The following is a 20,248-nucleotide window of genomic DNA, read 5'->3' as shown; positions in this document are numbered from 1 at the left end:
CAGGGACACTATTGGAAAGTAGCCTTTGGCAACTCCTCCCCCAAATAAAAACCATCACACTAGACACATACACAGACACTCTAGAAAATTCTACAGCAAGAAAAGACCATCAAACTATTCAGGAGGCTTTAACCCATGGCTAAATACTACTGATACTTTCAAGTATTTCTGTCTTGTGTTGGTTTTTGCCACAGACATCTTCAAAATTTGGGTCAAACAGTATTTGATCTGTTTTTTTATATGTTATTATGACAGTATTAATTTCCCATGAAGCCAACTGGTTTTTCAAGTATGATATTCAAATTTCTGTTTAATATTCCTTAAATGGATAAAATATTTTCATTTATTTTCTAGTGAATTTCTGAGCAGCTTTAATTTTCTGGCTTCTATTTTCTATTAGAAATATAGCCCCAGTGAACATTAGGCTTTACATACTTCTTCTTTGAAATAATTCCTTTAAAATGTACCAAAGGAAGGCAATGTTTAAGGTTTTCAACACTCAAGGACAGTTCCCAGGAGGAATCAGAATATTTTACTGGATAATATGTTTCATTTCATGGACAGAATCACAGGATCAGGGCTGGGGATGCAGCTCAGTGGCAGAGTGCTTGCCTGGCCTGTGCAAGGCCCTGGGTTCAGTCCTCAGCATTGAAAGGTAACAGTTACTAACTAATAGCTAGCGGTGGGAACGAGAAGTGTGCCCCACAGGCTCATGGAGAACATTTAGTCTCCAGCTGGTGGTGCTGTTTAGGAAGGTTATGGCTTCTTTAGGAAGTGAAGCCTGACTGGAGGAAGTGTGTTACCAGAGGGCGTGCTTTGAGGTTTGTAGTTTGGCCCTCTTTCTTTTCTCTCTGTGTGGACAGAACGTGATCACGTTACTTCCAGATCCTGTCTCACCTAGTATTGCTGTGCCTGACCTCACATAGCTGACCACATCCCCTCTAGAACAGGCTGACATGATGGACAGAATCCCTTCCAGAACAGGCTGACCTGAAGGACAGCATCCCCTCTAGAACAGGCTGACATGATGGACAGCATCCCCTCTAGAACAGGCTGACCTGAAGGACAGCATCCCCTCTAGAACAGGCTGACATGGACAGCATCCCTTCCAGAACAGGCTGACCTGAAGGACAGCATCCCCTCTAGAACAGGCTGACCTGAAGGACAGCATCCCTTCCAGAACAGGCTGACCTGAAGGACAGCATCCCCTCTAGAACAGGCTGACATGATGGACAGCATCCCCTCTAGAACAGGCTGACATGATGGACAGCATCCCTTCCAGAACAGGCTGACCTGAAGGACAGCATCCCTCTAGAACAGGCTGACCTGAAGGACAGCATCCCTTCTAGAACAGGCTGACATGATGGACAGCATCCCCTCTAGAACAGGCTGACCTGAAGGACAGCATCCCCTCTAGAACAGGCTGACATGATGGACAGCATCCCCTCTAGAACAGGCTGACCTGAAGGACAGCATCCCCTCTGGAACATCCCCCTGGAATATGTCCTCTTCTCTAGGTTGCTATTTGTCAGGATAATCTATCACAGTTACAGAAAAGCAAGTAATACACTAAACACCCCACCAAATAAATAAACAAACCAATGGAATGAAATGAATATACTCTATCAAATTAAGAGAAATTTGAGATTATTTACTTAAAAACAAAAGGAAAGAAAAGAAAATCTCCCTTCAAAATTCAATGAGTTAAATTGTCACTATATCAATTTACTGCTACAAGTGGAGAAATCTTGAGGAAAATTGATTGGGAACTGAACTCTTTAGCCTGATAAAGATAAATGTGTACATCTGATTGGATACTACAAAGTGCACCAAAGAGGAATGCTGTCACTCCAAAGACTGATGAATCCATGGTGGCTTACCTCTGTTATAGTTATACTTATCGTAATAACCATTTGACCTTTCACATGAAAGTTAATTCTTTTAAAATGTTTTTTAAAGATTTATTCTAGTGTGTGTCTGTCTGTCTGTCTGTGTCTGTGTATGTGTGTCTGTCTGTCTGTCTGTCTGTCTGTGTCTGTGTGTCTGTTTTGGTGCCTGCAAAGTCCAGAAGATGTCACCTGATCCCCTGGATCTGAAGTTGCACATGATTGTAAGGCACCTGATGTAGGTTCTGGAAACCCAGTTCACTTCCTATGAGCAGCAAGTGCTCATAACTGCTGAGTCGCTTCTCCAGCATGAAAACTTATTTCTTTTTTAAAATATTTATCTTTATTTTATGTGCAATAATGGTTTGCCTGCATGCATCTATGCCTGGGACACATGGAGGCCAGAAGAGAGTGTTGGGTCACTTGGAACTAGTTGTCAGCCAAACCTGGTCCTCTGCAGGAACAGCATTTCTCCATCCCCATGAAAATGAATTCGTCACAAAATTAGCCACACTTTAGTGAGACTGGGCATATTCAGGGTGGTACTGCCGTAGACTGTCACCACTTGGAAATGCTCCACAGGAAAGCATAGATCAGAGCGGTTCTTACCTTAAGCCTGCAAACAGGCCAGCAGGCATTATTTTCTTGGACCTCTTGAATCTCAAACCCATTATCATGGCCAGGAAGAAAGCTGTAACTGAAACCCAAAACCATGAATTAGAATTTTAAGCATCATTAGTGCTTACTAGTGGAAAAAACTAAAACCAGGTACCCTGGGGGATTAAGCAGTAGGCATTCTCTTGCTGAGCCCAGGAAGAGAAAGGTGCTTTATGAGCAGGTAAAAGTACTGTTCTTTTAGACAGTCCTAAGGCATAGCTGTACAGAAAAGCCATCTGTGCACTGAACAGAATGATATAAGGCAGCATAAAGGAATGCTCACTGGAACCTGAAAACCACATTCAGTGTACACCCAAGAAAGCTAAAAGAAAATCTAGTCATAATTCCATCCTTATTCTGATTCAATTTCTTACAGCATGTGTTATAGAAAAATAAGGTGGGAAGTCATTATTACTATGATTTTTGATCACTTCTGTCTAGAAAGCAACAAGAATTATACTCAATCTTGACAAAGACTCACAGACACTTAACTTTGACAGTTCGTTTTCTAGTAAGCCTGGTACAAAGTCCGAAGGGGGCATCTTCCAGGTTGATCCTCTGTAACTGGGGAAAGCATGTCACTTACGCAATGACACTTTGACATCCCGTCTGTCATTGGAGACACGGTAGGCTCCATATCCAGCAAAAAAGCCAACAGAAAGACCAGCAATCAAAAATGGAACTCCACCTGTGGCGGGAGGGAGAGAGAGGGATTACATGAGCTGGATAGCTGGGTCGGCAGTTAATAGTGAGTACTGCTCTTGCACAGCTCCTTGGGCACCTGCCGCTCATGTGTACATACCCATACTTATATACAACTAAAAATAATGAGAATAAGTATTTTGAAAATGAAGAAGAGGAAAAGAAAACTGCAGCCAGGTATGGTGGCACACACCTTTAATCCCAGTACTCAGGAGGCAAAAGCAGGTAGATCTCTGAGTTAGAGGTTAGCCTGGTCTACAGAATACTCCCGGACAGGCAGATCCGCCTTAAAAAATAAAAGAAAAGGAAAATGCAAAAGAGAGAGAAAGCTGAAAAATGAAAGGAATTCATTCCATCATTTTAAATCTAACATATAAGTCTAACTCTCTTACTTGGGCGTCTTAAGGCGATTGTCTTAGGGTTTCTATTGCTGTAAAGAGACACCATGACCACATCAACTCTTATAAAGGAAGACATTTATTCGAGGTGGCTCACTTATAGTTCAGAGGCCCATTATCATCATGGTGGGACATTGTGGTATGCAGGCAGACATGATGCTGGAGAAGTAGCTGAAAGTCCTACATTTTGTAGTCAGTAGGAAGTGGTCTGAGACACTGGGTGGTATCTTGAGCATATATGAGACCTCACAACCCACCTACACAGTGATATACGTCCTCCAACAAGGCCATATCTACTCCAACAAAGCCACACCTCATCACAGTACCACTACCTTTGGAAGGGCATTTTCCTTCAAAAGACCACAGGGATGAAGGCGAACTAATGATGGACCTCGTCACAGGTCATTTCCTGCAAAACACTAAATGCGAGGCAGGAGAACACAAACACGGCACTGCAGAGGTAGGCATCACATGTCAGAGTAAGAAAGTCTTCCTCGGTTGCTCCTTTTCTTCCAACATCCCTCCCAATCTCCTTTTTACTAAGGGGTTGTGACAACAGGAAATATGTTTATCTTACAAGGGTGAGGAGAGAAGTGCTATGTAGGTTAAGCAATGGCTTTATCTTGAAAAATCATCTTCTAGTCTTAAAAATATCAGTAATCAGAAACAAAAGGGGACTGCACCGAGAAAGTAGAAGACACAGCCACTCTGCATCTAGTCAAGCCACCCACCCCAATGCACCATGATGAATGCTAAGCACTTCCTACGCTCTGGACAGAGAGCTGCACACTGGAGACACTGTGGAAAATTTGCATGTAATCCTTGCTTTAGAGAAGCCAACTAATTTAAGATCTTTTAGATTAGAACTCCCAGGTGGAAGCTGAAGTATCTCTATATTTTAAACACCCATAGGGAATTAAGCTATGCAGCTGGGCTCACAAATTATAGTCATCCATATGCGAATGTAGGTACAGACAGATAGACATGGTATAACAAGGTCCAAGAACTTAGTAGGCACCCAGACCTTAGCACAACTGACTCCATGATGCAAGTGCCATTCAGGCTGTAAAACTCAGCATGTAGACAGCACCGCCTGCCAAAATGAAAACAAAGCCCTATCCCATCCATGTCTATAGTTCCAGGAAGGTCTGTCAATGTACTAACCTTGCTTTTTGGCTTTGGTAGCTCTGCTTCTGGCTAATTTCTTGTTAACTGAGTATGTCAACTGAGAACATAGATTTTGTGCTTAAAAGCTCACTCTGGGAAAGGTTCAGGGCTACAGTGGGATCCTGAACACTCAGTGTGGTTCCTGGTCAGCTAATAAAGACTTTCTATTGGTTTAAACCCATGTCCCAACAGGTTTCTCTGGTGAACACCCTACAGCAACAGACAGACAGACAGATACATACACACACACACACACACACACACACACACACACACACACACACACACGCACACACAGAGAGAGAGAGAGAGAGAGAGAGAGAGAGAGAGAGATTATTTAAGAAAAAAATTTAAAAAGTAAGTAAATTTGGGGTAAGGTGGCAGACTAGAGGCTGCCTCTGTGTAGGCTCCATTCTGAAGGGAACCAGAGGAAGAACACTGAAAATTTGTAAAGAGGGTGAGAAGACACCCAAAAAGTACCAGAAAAATAGACAGAAACACACTAACGTAAGCCACGCTCACACTGTTCTAGATGCACAGTCTGAGGATGGCTGAAGGGAAGCAGAAGCCTCATCAGACCTAAGCCCCACAGCCCTGGGAAAGCCTGATGTCCTCACAAATCTCAAGCCCAGTTGTAGGTCCTGGGGACACGGATTCTTCTGCCAGTCAGTTGAAGACACCACAGACAGCCATAGAGAGGAATCCGAGGCTGTCATTCTGTGACCTGGGGTCCAGTGACCAGGTGCTATCTCCAGAGGCAGTCTAGACAAGGAGACAGAAACTGCCAGTCACACTACATAAGAGGGAGAGGTGGCTCTATGACAAGGACAGCAAAGGACAATCTTCATGATAGGAAGACATGAACAAGGAGAACTAGGAAGGAGTCCACCATGTCCAGCAGCACACCAGCAAACCCCCTGATGCTGTCCGGGAAGACAGAGGAGAACAGACAACATTCCAACCAATCAGAAAAAATCCACACGTTTATAAGAACTAGGTCAAGTGTGATGGTGTATGCCTTTAATCCCAGCACTCAAGAGGCAGAGGCAGGAGGATCTCTGTAAGTTTAAGGCCAGCCTGGTCTACACAGTAAGCTCCAGGACAGTCAGGACTACAAAGAGAGATCTGTAAAACTCCACCACAGATCAAAGAGATCTAAAGAGAAATTCAGAATATTCTATCCTACAAATGCAAAACACAAATTCTTCTCTACAGCTCATGGTGAGGGATCCCAACTCAACATTTTTAGACCCCTAGTGACTAGCCATCACAGAGTGACTTGCCCTTCTGCCCTCTCCTGAGAAACCGGAGACCTCAAGGTAAACTTAAGAGATAACCCTCCCTGATCCAGGAACTAGCTCACCACATTCCTGCTCAATGTTAACAATGCCCAACGAATGCTTGCTTGAGATAACCTTCCTGCTAAGACATAAGCTATCATTTAACTTCCTCATCCTTTATGTTTATGATGTTTGCCTAACTCCCCGATTCAGTTTTTCCCTTTTAAAAACCCCCGACTGCAGCTACTACGGGTCGAACTCCTCTGCTCCTGCGAGGGTCATGAGCTCGGCCCCAGTGCACTGGTTCCCCGAATAAACCTCATGTGCTTGCAGCAAGAACCATCTCTCTTAAATTATTGGGGCGTCGGCTTATCCAGAGACTTGAGTGAGGGTCTCCCCACTCTGGGGGTCTTTCAATGGGACTATCTCTAAAATACTCTACAATCTAACTATACCTGCCTATAATTAATTTTTAAATGCTTTTTTAAAAAACTGAGTGTGGTGGTACACACTCAATCTCAGCACTCAGGAGACAGAAGCCAAAAGATCTCTTGTCAGTTCAAGGTCAGCTAGGGCTACATAGTCAGGCCCATTCTAAAAAACAAAAGAAAATTAATTATAAAAAAGAATCTACTCTCCATTGCTGGTGGGAATGCAAACTTGTACAGCAACTTTGGAAAACAGTATGGTGGTTTCTCCAGAAAATGGTAATCAGTCTACCTCAAGATCCAGCAATTCCACTCTTAGGCATATACCCAAAGGATGCACATTCATACAACAAGGATGTCTGTTCCACTATGTTCATAGCAGCATTATTTGTAATTGCCAGAACCTGGAAGCAATCTGGATGCCCCTCAACTGAAGAATGGATATAGAAAATGTGGTACATTTACACAATGGAATCTTGAAATTTGCAGGCAAATGGATGGAACTAGAAGAAACCATCCTAAGTGAGGCAATCTAGTCACAGAAAGACAAACATGGTATGTCTTCACTCCTATATGGATATTAGACATAGAGCAAAGGATTACAAGCCTACAATCCAAACCTCCAGAGAAGCAAGAAAACAAGGAGGTCCGTAAGAGAAATACACGGTCCCTCAGTGAAGCGGAAAAGACAAGAGCCAATGAACAAATTGGGAGCATGGGGGGAAGGGGGAGGGAGGGAGGAGAAAGAGGAGGGGAGAAGATGAGGGGGAGGAGAACATGAGGGATCAGGAAGATTGAGTGGGGAGAGGAATAGAGGAGAACAAGAAAAGAGACACATCAACAGAGGGAGCCACTATAGATTTAAAGAGAAATCTGGCACTAGGGAATTGTACAGAGATCCACAAAGATGGCCCCAACTAGGACCCTAAGCAATAATGCAGAGGCTACCCTTAAACGCCCTTCTCCTATAATGAGAATGATGACTACCTTAAATGCCAGTAGCTGATGCAGAGATCCACAGCCAAGCACTGAGCCAAACTCCTGGAATCCAGCTTCAGAGGGAGGAATGACCAACAAATGGGTCAAGACCACACTGGGAAAACCCACAGAAACAGCTGACCTGGGAAAGTAGGAATTCATGGACCCCAGTCTGACAGCTGGGGAACCAGCATAGACCCAAATCAGGCTTCCTGAATGTGGGTGTGATCTAGGAGCCCTGGGCAATGGAACCAGGATGTATCCCTAACGCACAAACTGACTTCGGGAGTTCATCCCATGGAAGGATACTCTCTTAGCCTAGATACACAGGGGAGGGCCTAGGCTCTGCCCCAAATGACTTGACAGATTTTGATGATCCCTCATGGAAGGCCTCACCTTCCCTAGTGAGTGGATGGGGGATGGGATGGTATGGGGGGTCAATGGGGGACATGGGAGGATGGGAGGGAGCGGGAACTGGGACTGAAATATAAAATAAGATCATTTCTAATTAAATAAAATGTATTAAAAAATAGAAGAATCTACCTATAAAAACAATAGAAATTTGACTATAAAGTTCATAAATATTTATAACTATAAAAATTAAGTAGCTAAGTACTTTATATCCTTAGTATTTATTTTGTGGGGAAAATTTTGTGCATAATTAATTATGAAATTCAATTGCTTGTGAAATTAGTTTTGTGAAAGACAGAAGGCTTGGCCCCACATAACTCCCTTCTCTCCATGAATCTCTCCCAAGGCATGCTGTTTCTCAGCCACCTCAAAGACATCAAGAGATTCTTGTCCTGCTCACAGACCCTCAGGAGATCCCAACACAGCAACCAACTCCCCACTACAGCCACCAACTTCCCACTACAAACACCAATTCCCCCACTACAATCACAAACCTCCATTACAGTCACAAACCTCCACTACAGTCACAAACCTCCACTACAGTCACAACCTCCACTACAGTCTCAAACCTCCACTACAGTCTCAAACCTCTACTACAGTCACAAACCTCCACTACAGTCTCAAACCTCCACTACAGTCACAAACCTCCACTACAGTCACAAACCTCCACTACAGCCACAAACCTCCACTACAGCCACCGGCTCCCCACTAAGTTCCTTTGTTGCATTTGTGCAGGACATGGTAGGTGCCCACCTACAATCCCAACACTTTGGCAGATCAGTAGTGAGCTTGAAGCCAGCCTGAGCTTCATGAGACACTATTATCAGGAAGGGAGGCAGGAGAGAGGGAGAAAGAGAGGGGGAGGGAGAGAGAGAGGGAAAGGCTTACCTCTTCGCTTATATCCCAAAATAGTTCCAATTGTCAAAAGGGCTGCATAAGCAAAACCAACCAGGTCCATTGGTGAAGACAAAAGTCTAAAGAAAGGGTGAGGGTCGTATTATATAGAGTTTTGGAGAACAGATGTGTATACAAATGATAGGCATCCCACAAAACTATGGCATTTCTCTGGCCCACCAAAGAAAGAAGTCTACTCTTTATATCCTGTACCACCCAGCTACCATCCCCCATCTCATCACTATAAATACACAGGTGGGTGGAGGACACCTCAGCTAATTCTGTGTTGTCGCTAATTCTGTGTTGGCTGTCTTCAAGACCTGCTGTACCCTCAGCTGTTCCATTTCTAACTGAGACTTCTGCTCTGGTCAGGCTAACTAGATATTCCAACTCATCCTTGATTCCAGGCCTGCAACCTGAGACACAGCCAACACCTGCATGCACTGTCCTTCCACACAGTCTCATCAGCCTCTGTTCTCAATGCTTCCTCACCGAGTCTTTGGACTTTGTCTCTGCAGTGGGTGGCTTTTTGCCTCCTCTAAGTGAGGATTCACTCTGACTATTTGCTTTGCTACCAATTTTCCAGTGGCCAAGACATCCACTTGCAATCGATAGTAAATCACTATGCATTTATAATGCCCTTCCCAAAAATTAATTGATCGGCCTGTGACTCATGGGACAGGGAAAGCACCTCCAATGATGAGGAGAGGTTCCATTGCAACCCTGCCCTCAACCACCTAAGATGCAACAGAAATTTGATAGCCTCAGGGGATAAAGAATCAGCCTCTAGCTCAACAGTTCCCAACCTGTGGGTTGTAATCCTTTTGGGGGCCTTTCCTGGGGTTACCTAAGACTATCTGCATATCACATATTCACATTACGATTTACAACAGTACCAAAAATTAGTTACGAGATAGCAATAAAAATAACTTTAGGGTTGGGGGGTCATTACAAGATAAGAACTGTATTAAAGGGTCATAGCTTTGGAAGGTTGAGACTCACTGCTCTAGCTGGTTGTGGATCCACAGGCCACATCCCTTCATTTCCCCATGTCCCCCAAGTGAGGACGATAGATGAGACCCAATGTAGCTTTTCAGCTTGTTAATGTCGACATTGACTACTGATTTTTAAATAATATTTTCATTGATTCTTTGAGAATTCCATAGAATGTATTTTAACATACTCTTACCTCCCCCAACCCCTTCCATCTCCACCCCCATTTCCCTACCCACCCAAGTTTGTGCCCTCCCTCCCTGCCCCCCCCCCTTTCTCTCTCTCTCTCTCTCTCTCTCTCTGAGTCTCTCTCATTCCCATAAAGTCCGATTTGTATTGCTAAAATACTCTTGGCTGTGGGGCCTAGAGAGTGGCTGACCTACCACGGCTCATATCCTTAAGGAAAACTGACCCTCCCTCTTCCAGCAGCACCAAATGTTAACAGGTCCTCAGGTAGGGACGGGACTTTGTGTCCATCTCCCCATCTCCATCCTGGGATTTTGTCTTGCTTGAGTTTGCACGGGCCTTGTGCATGCTGTAAGAATCGATGTGAGTTCGTATGTGCCCTGTTGTGTCTAGGAAATGTTGCTTGTAGCCATCCACAGCCTCTTGCTCTGACCGTCTTTCTACCCCTTCTTCCTAGATGATCCCTGGGCCTTGCAAGGAGGGTATAGCAGACATCCCATTAAATGCTTGGCACACGTCACTTATTCTCTGGATGGTGACCCGTTGTGAGTCTGTGTTACTGACTACTGCAAGAACTTTCTCTGATGAGTACTGAAAAGTACACTAATCTATGGGTATAGCGATAAGGTATTAGGAGTCATTTTAATATTATTTCCATTTAGCTGAATAATAGTGGTAGGCTGTCCCTATGGTCTATGGCCTATGTAGCCACAGGATCTTGATATTTTTATATTTTACCATTTTTACGTCTTTTTCCATAGGAAAAATAATTATGTTAGCAAATATGAAAGTGCTAATGGGGTATGAAGTATCCTGTGTATTTGTCTGTGTGTATGCATGTATAAGAGCATGTGTGTGCTAACGGGGGACTTTATGCAGGCCTTGAACATACCAGGCAGGAGCTCTACCACTGGGCCGTACTCCTGGCTCTCCCACGTGTTCCTCTGATTTTCTCACGGCTCCTCCTTTCGATTAAGCAGTCTCTTGAGACTGACTCAGACTGGGATAGGTGCTAAGCTTATCTCAGAGTCACTTAAAGTATACTGTAAACCAAGTGTGGTAGCACATGCCTGTGATCTCGGCATGTGGGAGACCAGGGAAGGAGGGTTTCCAGGAGTTCAAGGCCAACCTCACTACATAGTGAGTCCCTGGCCAGTCAGGCTACAACATGAGACCTTGTAAATAAGCCCCCCCATCTCTGTCTCTGTCTCTGTCTCTGTCTCTGTCTCTGTCTCTCTCTCTCTCTCTCTCACACACACACACACACATACACATTTACACAGAGAGAGAGACAGAGACAGAGAGAAAGACAGAGAGAGGATGTCACAGAAAAGGAGACCCCACTGAAGGAATCCTCATATCTGCATGATGAGCTAACCTGGCAGATTTCATCTGTACCCAAGAAGTTACACCAAGGGGCATACATACAGGAAGCACCTGAGTTCAAAAAAACCATTTGATGACTAAATGAGAGATGAAGAAATAATAACAGGGGGCTGGAGAGACAGCTCAGTGATTAAGAGCACAGGCTACTCCTCTGGAATACTGGGGTTCAATTCTCAGAATCCACAGGGCAGCTCATGACTCTGTAACTCCAGTCCCAAGGGATCAGGTACTCTCTTTCGGATTCCAAGGGCACCAGGAATTCTCTTCCCGTACAGACATGAATACAGGGAAATTCCCTAAAACATCAAAACACAAACAAACAAAAACCCTAGAGAATTGTGATGTGGGGGAAAAAAACCCTAGAAATGTGTAAGCATAGTACTGAAGTACATACACAGAGGGAGAGAGGGAGGGAGGGAGGGAGGGAGGGAGGGAGGGAGGGAGGGAGGGAGGGAGGGAGGGAGGGAGGGAGGGAGAGAGACCTGGCTGGGGCACAGTGGCATATCTCCATCCTGGATGCTTCTCCCAAGTGGCCGACACCTTGTGACCACACTGCTGACTCACTCCTCTGCCCACAAGCATCTCACAGTAAGTCCTACTCAGTACTAAGCATGTTATACCACACACCTTGGCTCCGAGCTGATACCACGGCTTACCAGCTGTGTAAAATCAGATGCGTTCCTCAACTGCCAGTAATTCCTCTTCTTCATTTTCACAAAAGGAAACTAGGACCGCCTGGCTCCCATGGCCACTTAGAAACTGAATTAAAGTTCCAGAATAGTGCCTGGGACACACTGCGCATTCAGTAAACATTAGTGTTCTAAGCTCAGAGAGACAAATCCCATGTGTTCTCACACACACAGGGAAGCTAAAAGGTTAGCAGAGCCTGGAAATGGTGTGGGGAGGAAAAGGATGGGGGGGCACAGTGTCCCTGTGAAGGAAGAACAAAGTCTAATGTCCCTCAGCCCAGTGGCTGTGGTGTGTTGCCTGTCTAAATCTCTTTTCTTGGCCCGTCAAGCTCACTGAGAGCAAAGCTGCGCTCGCGTCCATTGCTGACCTGCACTGGGCACCAAGGTGACTCAGACAAACAACCTTCTGAAGCTATCCCCTGTTGCCCCACAACCCCTGCCTACATTGTCTGGAACCCAACTGTTCCTTCATCTCCATAGAGAACTAAGCACTGTTCTAAGGAACGCTAAGGTAAACCCATTCCCAACCTTTGCACACTGAGAATATTCCCACAAATCAATCAAATTTCTTGCTTCTCCTCCACGGCAGACCACAACCAAGCATTAAGAGGAGAGGCTGCCTGAACATGAAAAGAATGGGTGTGGCTGGAAGAGAGAGGCATGCTCATATCCCTGCAACAGACAGGAGGCTGAGGAATGATAGGAGCCCAGATAGCAATCTGGATGCAAGGCAGCAAAGTTATTTACTGCTCACATACAAAACCAAAGGACAAATCCCTGGCTTGCCCAGTCCCAAGTCCTCCAAGGTCTGCCCACCCACTAAGAGATCTGTAGATAAAAATACACGAAAGGGTGTCACTTAAAAATAAAACTACCAAGCCTAACTTCCGGTGGCCTGAGCAGAAACACCGGAGACCTGAGGACTATGCACAGTTAATCCAGATCGGGATACAGCCCGCCCAGAGACTACCAGCTTCCAAATCCCATTCTCCACCCACGGCACAGACGAGGCAAGGGTCCAGCCTACCCAGAGTTTGCTAAGGTCCTGATACTAGGACAGCCTCCATCCACACAAGAGGAAAGCCACCAGGGTATTAGAACTGCTCCCACCCACTGGAAAGGAACCCGTGGTCACATATCCACCAGGGGAGGAAGAAACTCCTTCTGCACCCACAGAAAGAAATGATGGGAAGGAGACAACACAAAAACACACCCACCAACAGAAAAACCAATATGACACTCCCAGAAATTAGAGAATCTTCACCCGCAAGACCTGAACAGTCCATTGTGGAAGAAGCAGATGAGAAAGACCTTAAAAGCAACTACATGAAAATGATAGAGGCCCTCAAAGAAGAGATGAGAAAATCCCTTAAAGACATGGAAGAAAAAACAAGCCAAAAAATACAAGAAATGGAGGAAAAAATGCAGGAATTGCAAGAAATGGAGGAAAAAACAATCCAAAAAATGCAAGAAATGGAAGAAAAGACTAACCAAAAACTTCAACAAATGCAAGAAAGAGAGGAAAAGACAAAGCAAAAATTACAAGAAACAATTCAAACAGTGCAAGAGTTGAAAGCTGAAACAGACAATAAAAAAAAAACACAGTCTAAAGGAATGCTGTGAAATAGAAAAGCTGGGCAAACGGTCAGGTACTACAGATACAAGCATTACCAACAGAATACAAGAGATGGAAGACAGAATCTCAGGTGTTGAAGATACACTAGGGGAAAAAATTCATCAACCAAATAAAATCTTAACTCCAAAAAATCCCTAACACAAAATATCCAGGAAATATGGGACACCGTGAAAAGACCAAACCTAAGAATAATAGGTATAGAAGACAGTGAAGAAAACCACCTTAAGGGGACAGAAAGCATATTCAACAAAATCATAGAAGAAAACTTGCCCAACTTAAGAAGCCAATGAAAGTACAAGAAGCCTATAGAACACCAAATAGAGTGGACCACAAAAGGAAATCACCTCGCCACATAATAGTAAAAACCCCGAACATAAGGAAGAAAGAATATTAAGAGCAGCAAAGGAAAAAGGCCAAGTAACATACAAAGGCAAACCTATCAGAATCTCACCTGACTTCTCCATGGAAACTCTGAAAGCCTGGATAGATATTCTACCAACACTAAGAGACCACGGATGCCAGCCCAGACTGCTATATCCAGCAAGCTTTCTATCACTATAGATGGAAAAAACAAGATATTCCATGACAAAACCAGATTTAAACAATACGTATCCACTAACCCAGCCCTACACAAAGTTCTGGAAGGAAAACCCCAATCCAAGGGAGTTAACTACAACCAGAAAAACATAGGCAACAGATAATCCCACCTTAGCAACAGACAAAGAAAAGAGGTGGAAATCCACATATAATTCCAGCACCATCAACTATTCCAAAAAAACAAGAATGAGCAATCAGTGGTTATTAATATCCCTCAATATTAATGGTATTAACTCGACCATAAAAAAATACAGGCTAACAGAATGGATTTGAAGACAGAACCCATCCTTCTGCTGCATACAAGAAACACACCTCAGCCTCAAAAACAGACATTACCTCAGAGTTAAGGGTTGGGAAAAGACTTTCCAATCAAATGGACCCAAGAAACAAGCGGGGGTAGCTAAGGATTATAGTCAATGCAATAGGGAATACAATATATTTATTTACCAGAGAAAGAAAGAGAGAATTACACAAGCTGGGAATCAGAAGCATGGCCGGCTTCCAAAAAAAGAGGTCCTTTTTCCTTTTGCTTCCTTTTATCTCTACCTGTGCTAATTTGCTTATCTCCGCCCTCATGGGCGGATAGCTTTGTTGGGCTCACTCCTACAATTCCCCTTTTAGTCTAAATAGAAGATTTAAATTTGATACAAACTCAAACATATACAACAGGTAGCAATCCTAATATCTAACAAATTAGATTTCAAAATAAAATCAATCAAAAGAGATAAAGGAGGGCACTTCATACCCATCACAGAGAAATCCATGAGATGAAGTTTCAATTTTGAACATCTATGCCCCAAATACAAAGGCACTCACATTCATAAAAGAAACATTACTAAAACTCAATCACATATAAAGCCCCACACACTTATAGTGAGAAACTTCAACACCCCACTCTCACCTCTAGACAGGACTACCAGACAAAAACTTAACAAAGAAGCAAAGGAACTAATAGAAGTTATGACCCAATTGGGATTAACAGAAATCTATAGAAGATTCCACCCAAATAAAAAATAATATACCTTCTTCTCAGCGCCACATGGAACCTCTCAAAAATCGACCACATACTTGGCAACATAGCAAACCTCAACAGGTACAAAAAAATTGGAATAACTCCACGCACCTTATCAGACCACCATGCATTAACACAAATTACAGAAACCCTACAAACTCATGGAAGTTGAATAATGCACAATTGCACCATTCCTGGGTCACTGAAGAAATAAAAAAAGAAATTAAAGACTTCCTAGAATTCAATGAGAATGAGGACACAACATACCCAACTTATGGGACGTTTTGAAAGCAGTGCTATGAGGGAAGTTCATAGGACTAAGTGCCCACATGAAAAAACTGGAGAATAGTTACACTAGAGAATTAAAAGCACAACTGAAAGTTCTAGAACACAAGAAGCAAATTCACCCAGGAGGAGTAGACGCCAGGAAATAATCAAATTGAGGGCTGAAATCAATAAGCAGAGACTAGGAAAACAATACAAAAAAAAATCAATGTAATGAAGAGTTGGTTCTTTGAGAAAATCAACAAGATAGACAAACCTTTATCCAAACTTACCAAACGACACAGTATGAACATGCAAATGAACAAAATCAGAAATGAAAAGGGGGACATAACAATGGACACTGAGGAAATCCAGAGAATCATCAGGTCATACTTTGAAAACCTGTACTCCACACAATTTGAAAACCTAAAGGAAATAGACAATTTTCTGGATAGATATCACTTGCCAAAATTAAATCAAGAACAGATAAGCAATTTAAATAGACCTATCACCTAAGGAAATAGAAGCAGTCATCAGAAGTCTTCCAACCAATAAAAGCCCAGGGCCAGATGGCCTCAGTGCAGAATTCTACCAGAAATTCAAAGAACAGCTTATACCAATTCTTCTCAAAGTATTCCATGCAATAGAAGCAGAAGGGTCTTTGCCAAACTCTTTCTATGAGGCTTCAATAACCTTGACACCCAAGCCACACAAAGACACAACTAAGAAAGAGAACTTCAGACCAATATCCTTTATGAACATTGATGCAAAAATAATAAAATACTGGCAAATCAGATCCAAGAACACATCAGAAAACACATCCACCATGATCAAGTAGGCTTTAGGCTTCATCCCAGGCATGCAGGGTTGGTTCAACATATGAAAATCCATCAATGTAATCCACTATATAAACAAGCTGAGAAACAAAAATCACATGATCATCTCACTGAATGCTGAAAAAGTCTTTGACAAAATCCAACACACCTGGAGAGATCTGGGATAAAAGGAACTTACCTCAACATAATAAAAGCTATATGCAGCAAACCAACAGTCAACCTCAAACTAAATGGACAGAAACTCAACGTGATTCCTCTAAGATCAGGAACAAGACAAGGCTGTCCACTCTCTCCATACCTCCTCAACATTGTACTTGAAGTTCTAGCTAGAGCAATATGACAACAAAAGGAGATCAAGGGGATACCAACTGGAAACGAAGAGGTCAAACTTTCACTATTTGCAGATGATATGATAGTTTATATAAGTGCCCCAAAAAACTCTACCAGGGAACTTCTACAGATGATAAACACCTTCAGCAAAGTGACAGGATACAAGATTAACTAAAAAAAAATCAGTAGCCATATTATATACAAACAATAATAGCGCTGAGAAAGAAATCAGAGAAATATAGCCCTTTACAAAAGCCACAAACAACATAAAATACCTTGGGATAATGCTAACCAAACAAGTGGAAGACCTGTAATAACAAGAACTTTGAGTCTTCATGATTAATATACCGTCTTGTGTGTTATTTGGGGACTGCAACTGTGGCTGGCAAGGAAGAAAGCATCTTCAACAAATGGTGCTGGCATAACTGGATGTTGGCATGTAGAAGAATGCGGATCGATCCATGTCTATCACCATGCACAAAAGTTAAGCCCAAATGGATCAAAGACCTCAACATAAATCCAGCCACAATGAACCTGTTAGAAGAGAAAGTGGGGCCAGGCGGTGGTGGCGCACACCTTTAATCCCAGCACTCGGGAGGCAGAGGCAGGCGGATCTCTGTGAGTTCGAGACCAGCCTGGACTACCAAGCAAGTTCCAGGACAGCCTCCAAAATAGCCACAGAGAAACCCTGTCTCGAAAAACCAAAAAAAAAAAAAAAAAAAAAAAAAAGAGAGAGAGAAAGTGGGAGGCACCCTTGAACGAATTGGTACAGGAGACTGCTTCCTGAATGTAACTCCAGTAGCACAGATACTAAGATCGACAATTAATAAATGGGACCTCCTGAAACTGAGAAGCTTCTGTAAGGCAAAGGACACAGTCAGCAAGACAAAAAGGCAGCCCACAGATTGGGAAAAGATATTCACTAACCCCACATCTGACAGAGGGCTGATCTCCAAAATTTACAAAGAACTCAAGAAGCAAGTCTCCAAACACCAAAGGATCCGATCAAAAAATGGGGTACAGAACTAAATAGAGAATTCTCAGTAGAGAAGTCTAAACTGGCTGAGAGACACTTGAGAAAATGCTCAACATCCCTAGCCATCCGGGAAATGCCAATCAAAATAGCTCTGAGATACCATGTCACTCCTGTCAGAATGGCTAAAATGAAAAACTCCAATGATAGTTTATGCTGGAGAGGATGTGGAGAAAGGGGAACACTCCTACACGGCTGGTGGGAGTGCTGGTATGGTACATTTACACAATGGAGTACTATTTAGCGGAGAAAAACAATGGAATCTTGAAATTTGCAGGCAAATGGATGGCACTAGAAGAAATCCTGAGTGAGGTAACTCAGTCATAAAAAGAGAAACATGGTATGTACTCACTTATTTATGGATTTTAGACATGAATCAGGGGAGTGCCAGCATACAATCCAACTGCCAGAGAGTCTAGGAAACAGAACCTTCATCGAGCCACTAATGAAAGCAGAGGCAGATACCCACAGACAAACACTGAACCGAACTCCTGGAATCCAGTGTCAGAAAGAGAGAACTGATGGGCAAAGGAGTTAAGAGTGGGCTGGTTTAACCCACAGAAACAGCTGACCTGAACAACAGGGAGCTCTTGGACCCCAGATTGATGGCTGTGTGGAAAGCATGGAACTGGCCCAGACCCCCTGAATGTGGGTGTCAGTGAGAAGGCCAAGGTAATCTATGGGGCCTTGAGTAGTATTCATCCCTGGCATACAAATAGACTTTGAGTGCCCATCCCACGATGAGGGATGCTCTCTCAGCCCGGCCTCTTGGGGGAGGGCCTAGGCCCTGCCCTGGATGAAATGACAGTCACTGGATATCCACCATGGATCGGAGTGGAGATTGGGTGGGGGACTGGGTTACCTGGTGGAGAGGGCGGGGGAGACAGGAAGGGAGAGGGAGCTGGGATTGACATGTGAAACAAAATTGTTTCTAACCTAAATAAAAATAATAATAATTAAAAAATATAACTGGCTACCTCTGAGCTACGCCGCACGAAAGCCATTTTTGAAGGAAGTCTGGTTGAATGTTATCGGCCACCACACCCCACCTCCGGGGAGGTAGAAGACAAAATATGTGCGATATTTAGGGCCCCCGGAAGGCAGAAATTCAGGAAACTGCCGGCGTTGGGGACAGGAAAGCCCTCTGGGAGGGCAGCCTCCATCCCTCCTTCCCCTGGTCCTCTGAATTTTTTTTCTTGCTGTGTAGACTGAGAGACTGAAGGAGATGGCGCATGCCCAGCAAAGACCGGTTTATTTCCATGCCTTTGCAAGAAAATTTCATTTATGAGACGAACGCACAGCTCACCTGCAGCCCTGAGACGTGCTGTGGCTCGAGAAGGGAAAAAGGAGATGCGCAAGCGCAGGACCTCACCCCGGAAGCAGTTTCCACGCAGGCGCACTCAGGTACTGCCGCCTGCGTTCTCTTGCAGAACCGAGACCTCTCCGGAACTCCGTCCTGCGACGCGGTGTCCCTAGTCCCACGTCCTTCTGCTTTCCAAGGCCCGGACTCCGGGTGCAGTTCTGGGTGGAGCTGAGGGAACCGAGACCCTAGAAACTTGGTTGCCACCCGGGAGCGCAGGGTTGGAGTCCGCTGCCCTCTCCCGGCCGGGACGATGCGTGTAAGGAGACTCCTGGGTTTGATTAGCTAGGATCCACAAGTGAAATTAAGGGGTGTTTTTGTTTTTTTAGGAAGCCAAGCAATTCCGCTGGAGGAACTCACGTTGCAAAAGGCGAAGTAGGATGTTCAGAGAATCCAAGTTGATGTGGTGTTAAGCCCGAGTGGGGGAGTACAGTTTACTGCCTGTAGGATCAGAAAGATGTGGATACGACATCACGACCCTATTTTTACACTGTGAGACCAGGGCTACCAGGCTTAGATGGCCAGGAGGAATGGTACAGAGCGCCAGATTGGGAAAGCATTTTGAATCTTGTGAGTCCAGGGCAATCAGTTCCCATAAAAGAACTTTAAGTTGATATGAAACCGTGCCTCGTGGTGAATTCTCACGCCACACCAGTTTTGCCCTCTTGGCTGAGAATTTAACTAGGACAAACCCTCTACTCTCTATTATACAGCAGCAGTCCAGGTACTGAGGGAAGCTCCCGGATTCTGTGGTGTGGGGGAAAACAGAATTTCCCAGAATACACAAAGGACCCTAACATCATATTTATTAAATCTTGTGATGTTAGTTTGCTGAACCTATTTCTTCCACATGAAAGTATTTGGGGAAATAACGCGACTGTATTTTGAGAACTGAGAAGTCTACACTGGTCCTTGGGGACTAAGCAAACCCTGGAAGAGTCACTGGACGTTGGTGGCAAGTCACAGGGATGAGGAGGCTGCGGCATCCTGATGTTTGCCTCTGAGTTCTCCAGCAACTCCTTCCCACCCTGCTGTGTCCCCCCTCACCCCAGCCTTGTCTCTCCCCCCAGACACACAGGACACTTTCCCTACTCAAAATAAAAGGAGGACCTTTTGGACACTTTA

At 44.0% G+C, this 20,248-nt stretch overlaps 2 protein-coding genes and 1 long non-coding RNA gene across 3 annotated transcripts in view; 1 reads left to right on the top strand and 2 right to left on the bottom strand.

Annotated features, from left to right (window-relative positions):
• Positions 1-3,181, bottom strand: part of LOC101840807 (glutathione S-transferase A3) — a 23,358-nt gene extending 20,177 nt beyond the window's left edge. The window contains exons 1-2 of the mRNA XM_040729281.1: positions 3,130-3,181; positions 2,496-2,583 (exon numbers count right to left, since the gene is read on the bottom strand). The gene's annotated coding sequence lies outside the window, so the exon portion shown is untranslated. The remainder of the gene's footprint in view (positions 1-2,495; positions 2,584-3,129) is intronic.
• Positions 1-19,208, bottom strand: part of Tmem14a (transmembrane protein 14A) — a 20,857-nt gene extending 1,649 nt beyond the window's left edge. The window contains exons 1-4 of the mRNA XM_005072277.4: positions 19,070-19,208; positions 8,796-8,881; positions 3,130-3,231; positions 2,496-2,583 (exon numbers count right to left, since the gene is read on the bottom strand). Coding sequence (XP_005072334.1) covers positions 2,496-2,583; positions 3,130-3,231; positions 8,796-8,865 — 260 coding nt within the window. The 5' untranslated portion in view covers positions 8,866-8,881; positions 19,070-19,208. The remainder of the gene's footprint in view (positions 1-2,495; positions 2,584-3,129; positions 3,232-8,795; positions 8,882-19,069) is intronic.
• LOC121133268 lies at positions 18,821-20,248 on the top strand. The gene is made up of 2 exons (XR_005870081.1): positions 18,821-19,167; positions 19,453-20,248. It is a non-coding gene; the product is annotated as an uncharacterized LOC121133268 (long non-coding RNA).

This window comes from Mesocricetus auratus, unplaced genomic scaffold, assembly GCF_017639785.1.
Source record: "Mesocricetus auratus isolate SY011 unplaced genomic scaffold, BCM_Maur_2.0 Super-Scaffold_100021, whole genome shotgun sequence".
In the NCBI taxonomy this organism is placed as follows: domain Eukaryota; kingdom Metazoa; phylum Chordata; class Mammalia; order Rodentia; family Cricetidae; genus Mesocricetus; species Mesocricetus auratus.
Note: the sequence above shows the minus strand (reverse complement) of the source record. Positions and strands in the feature narration are given on the sequence as shown.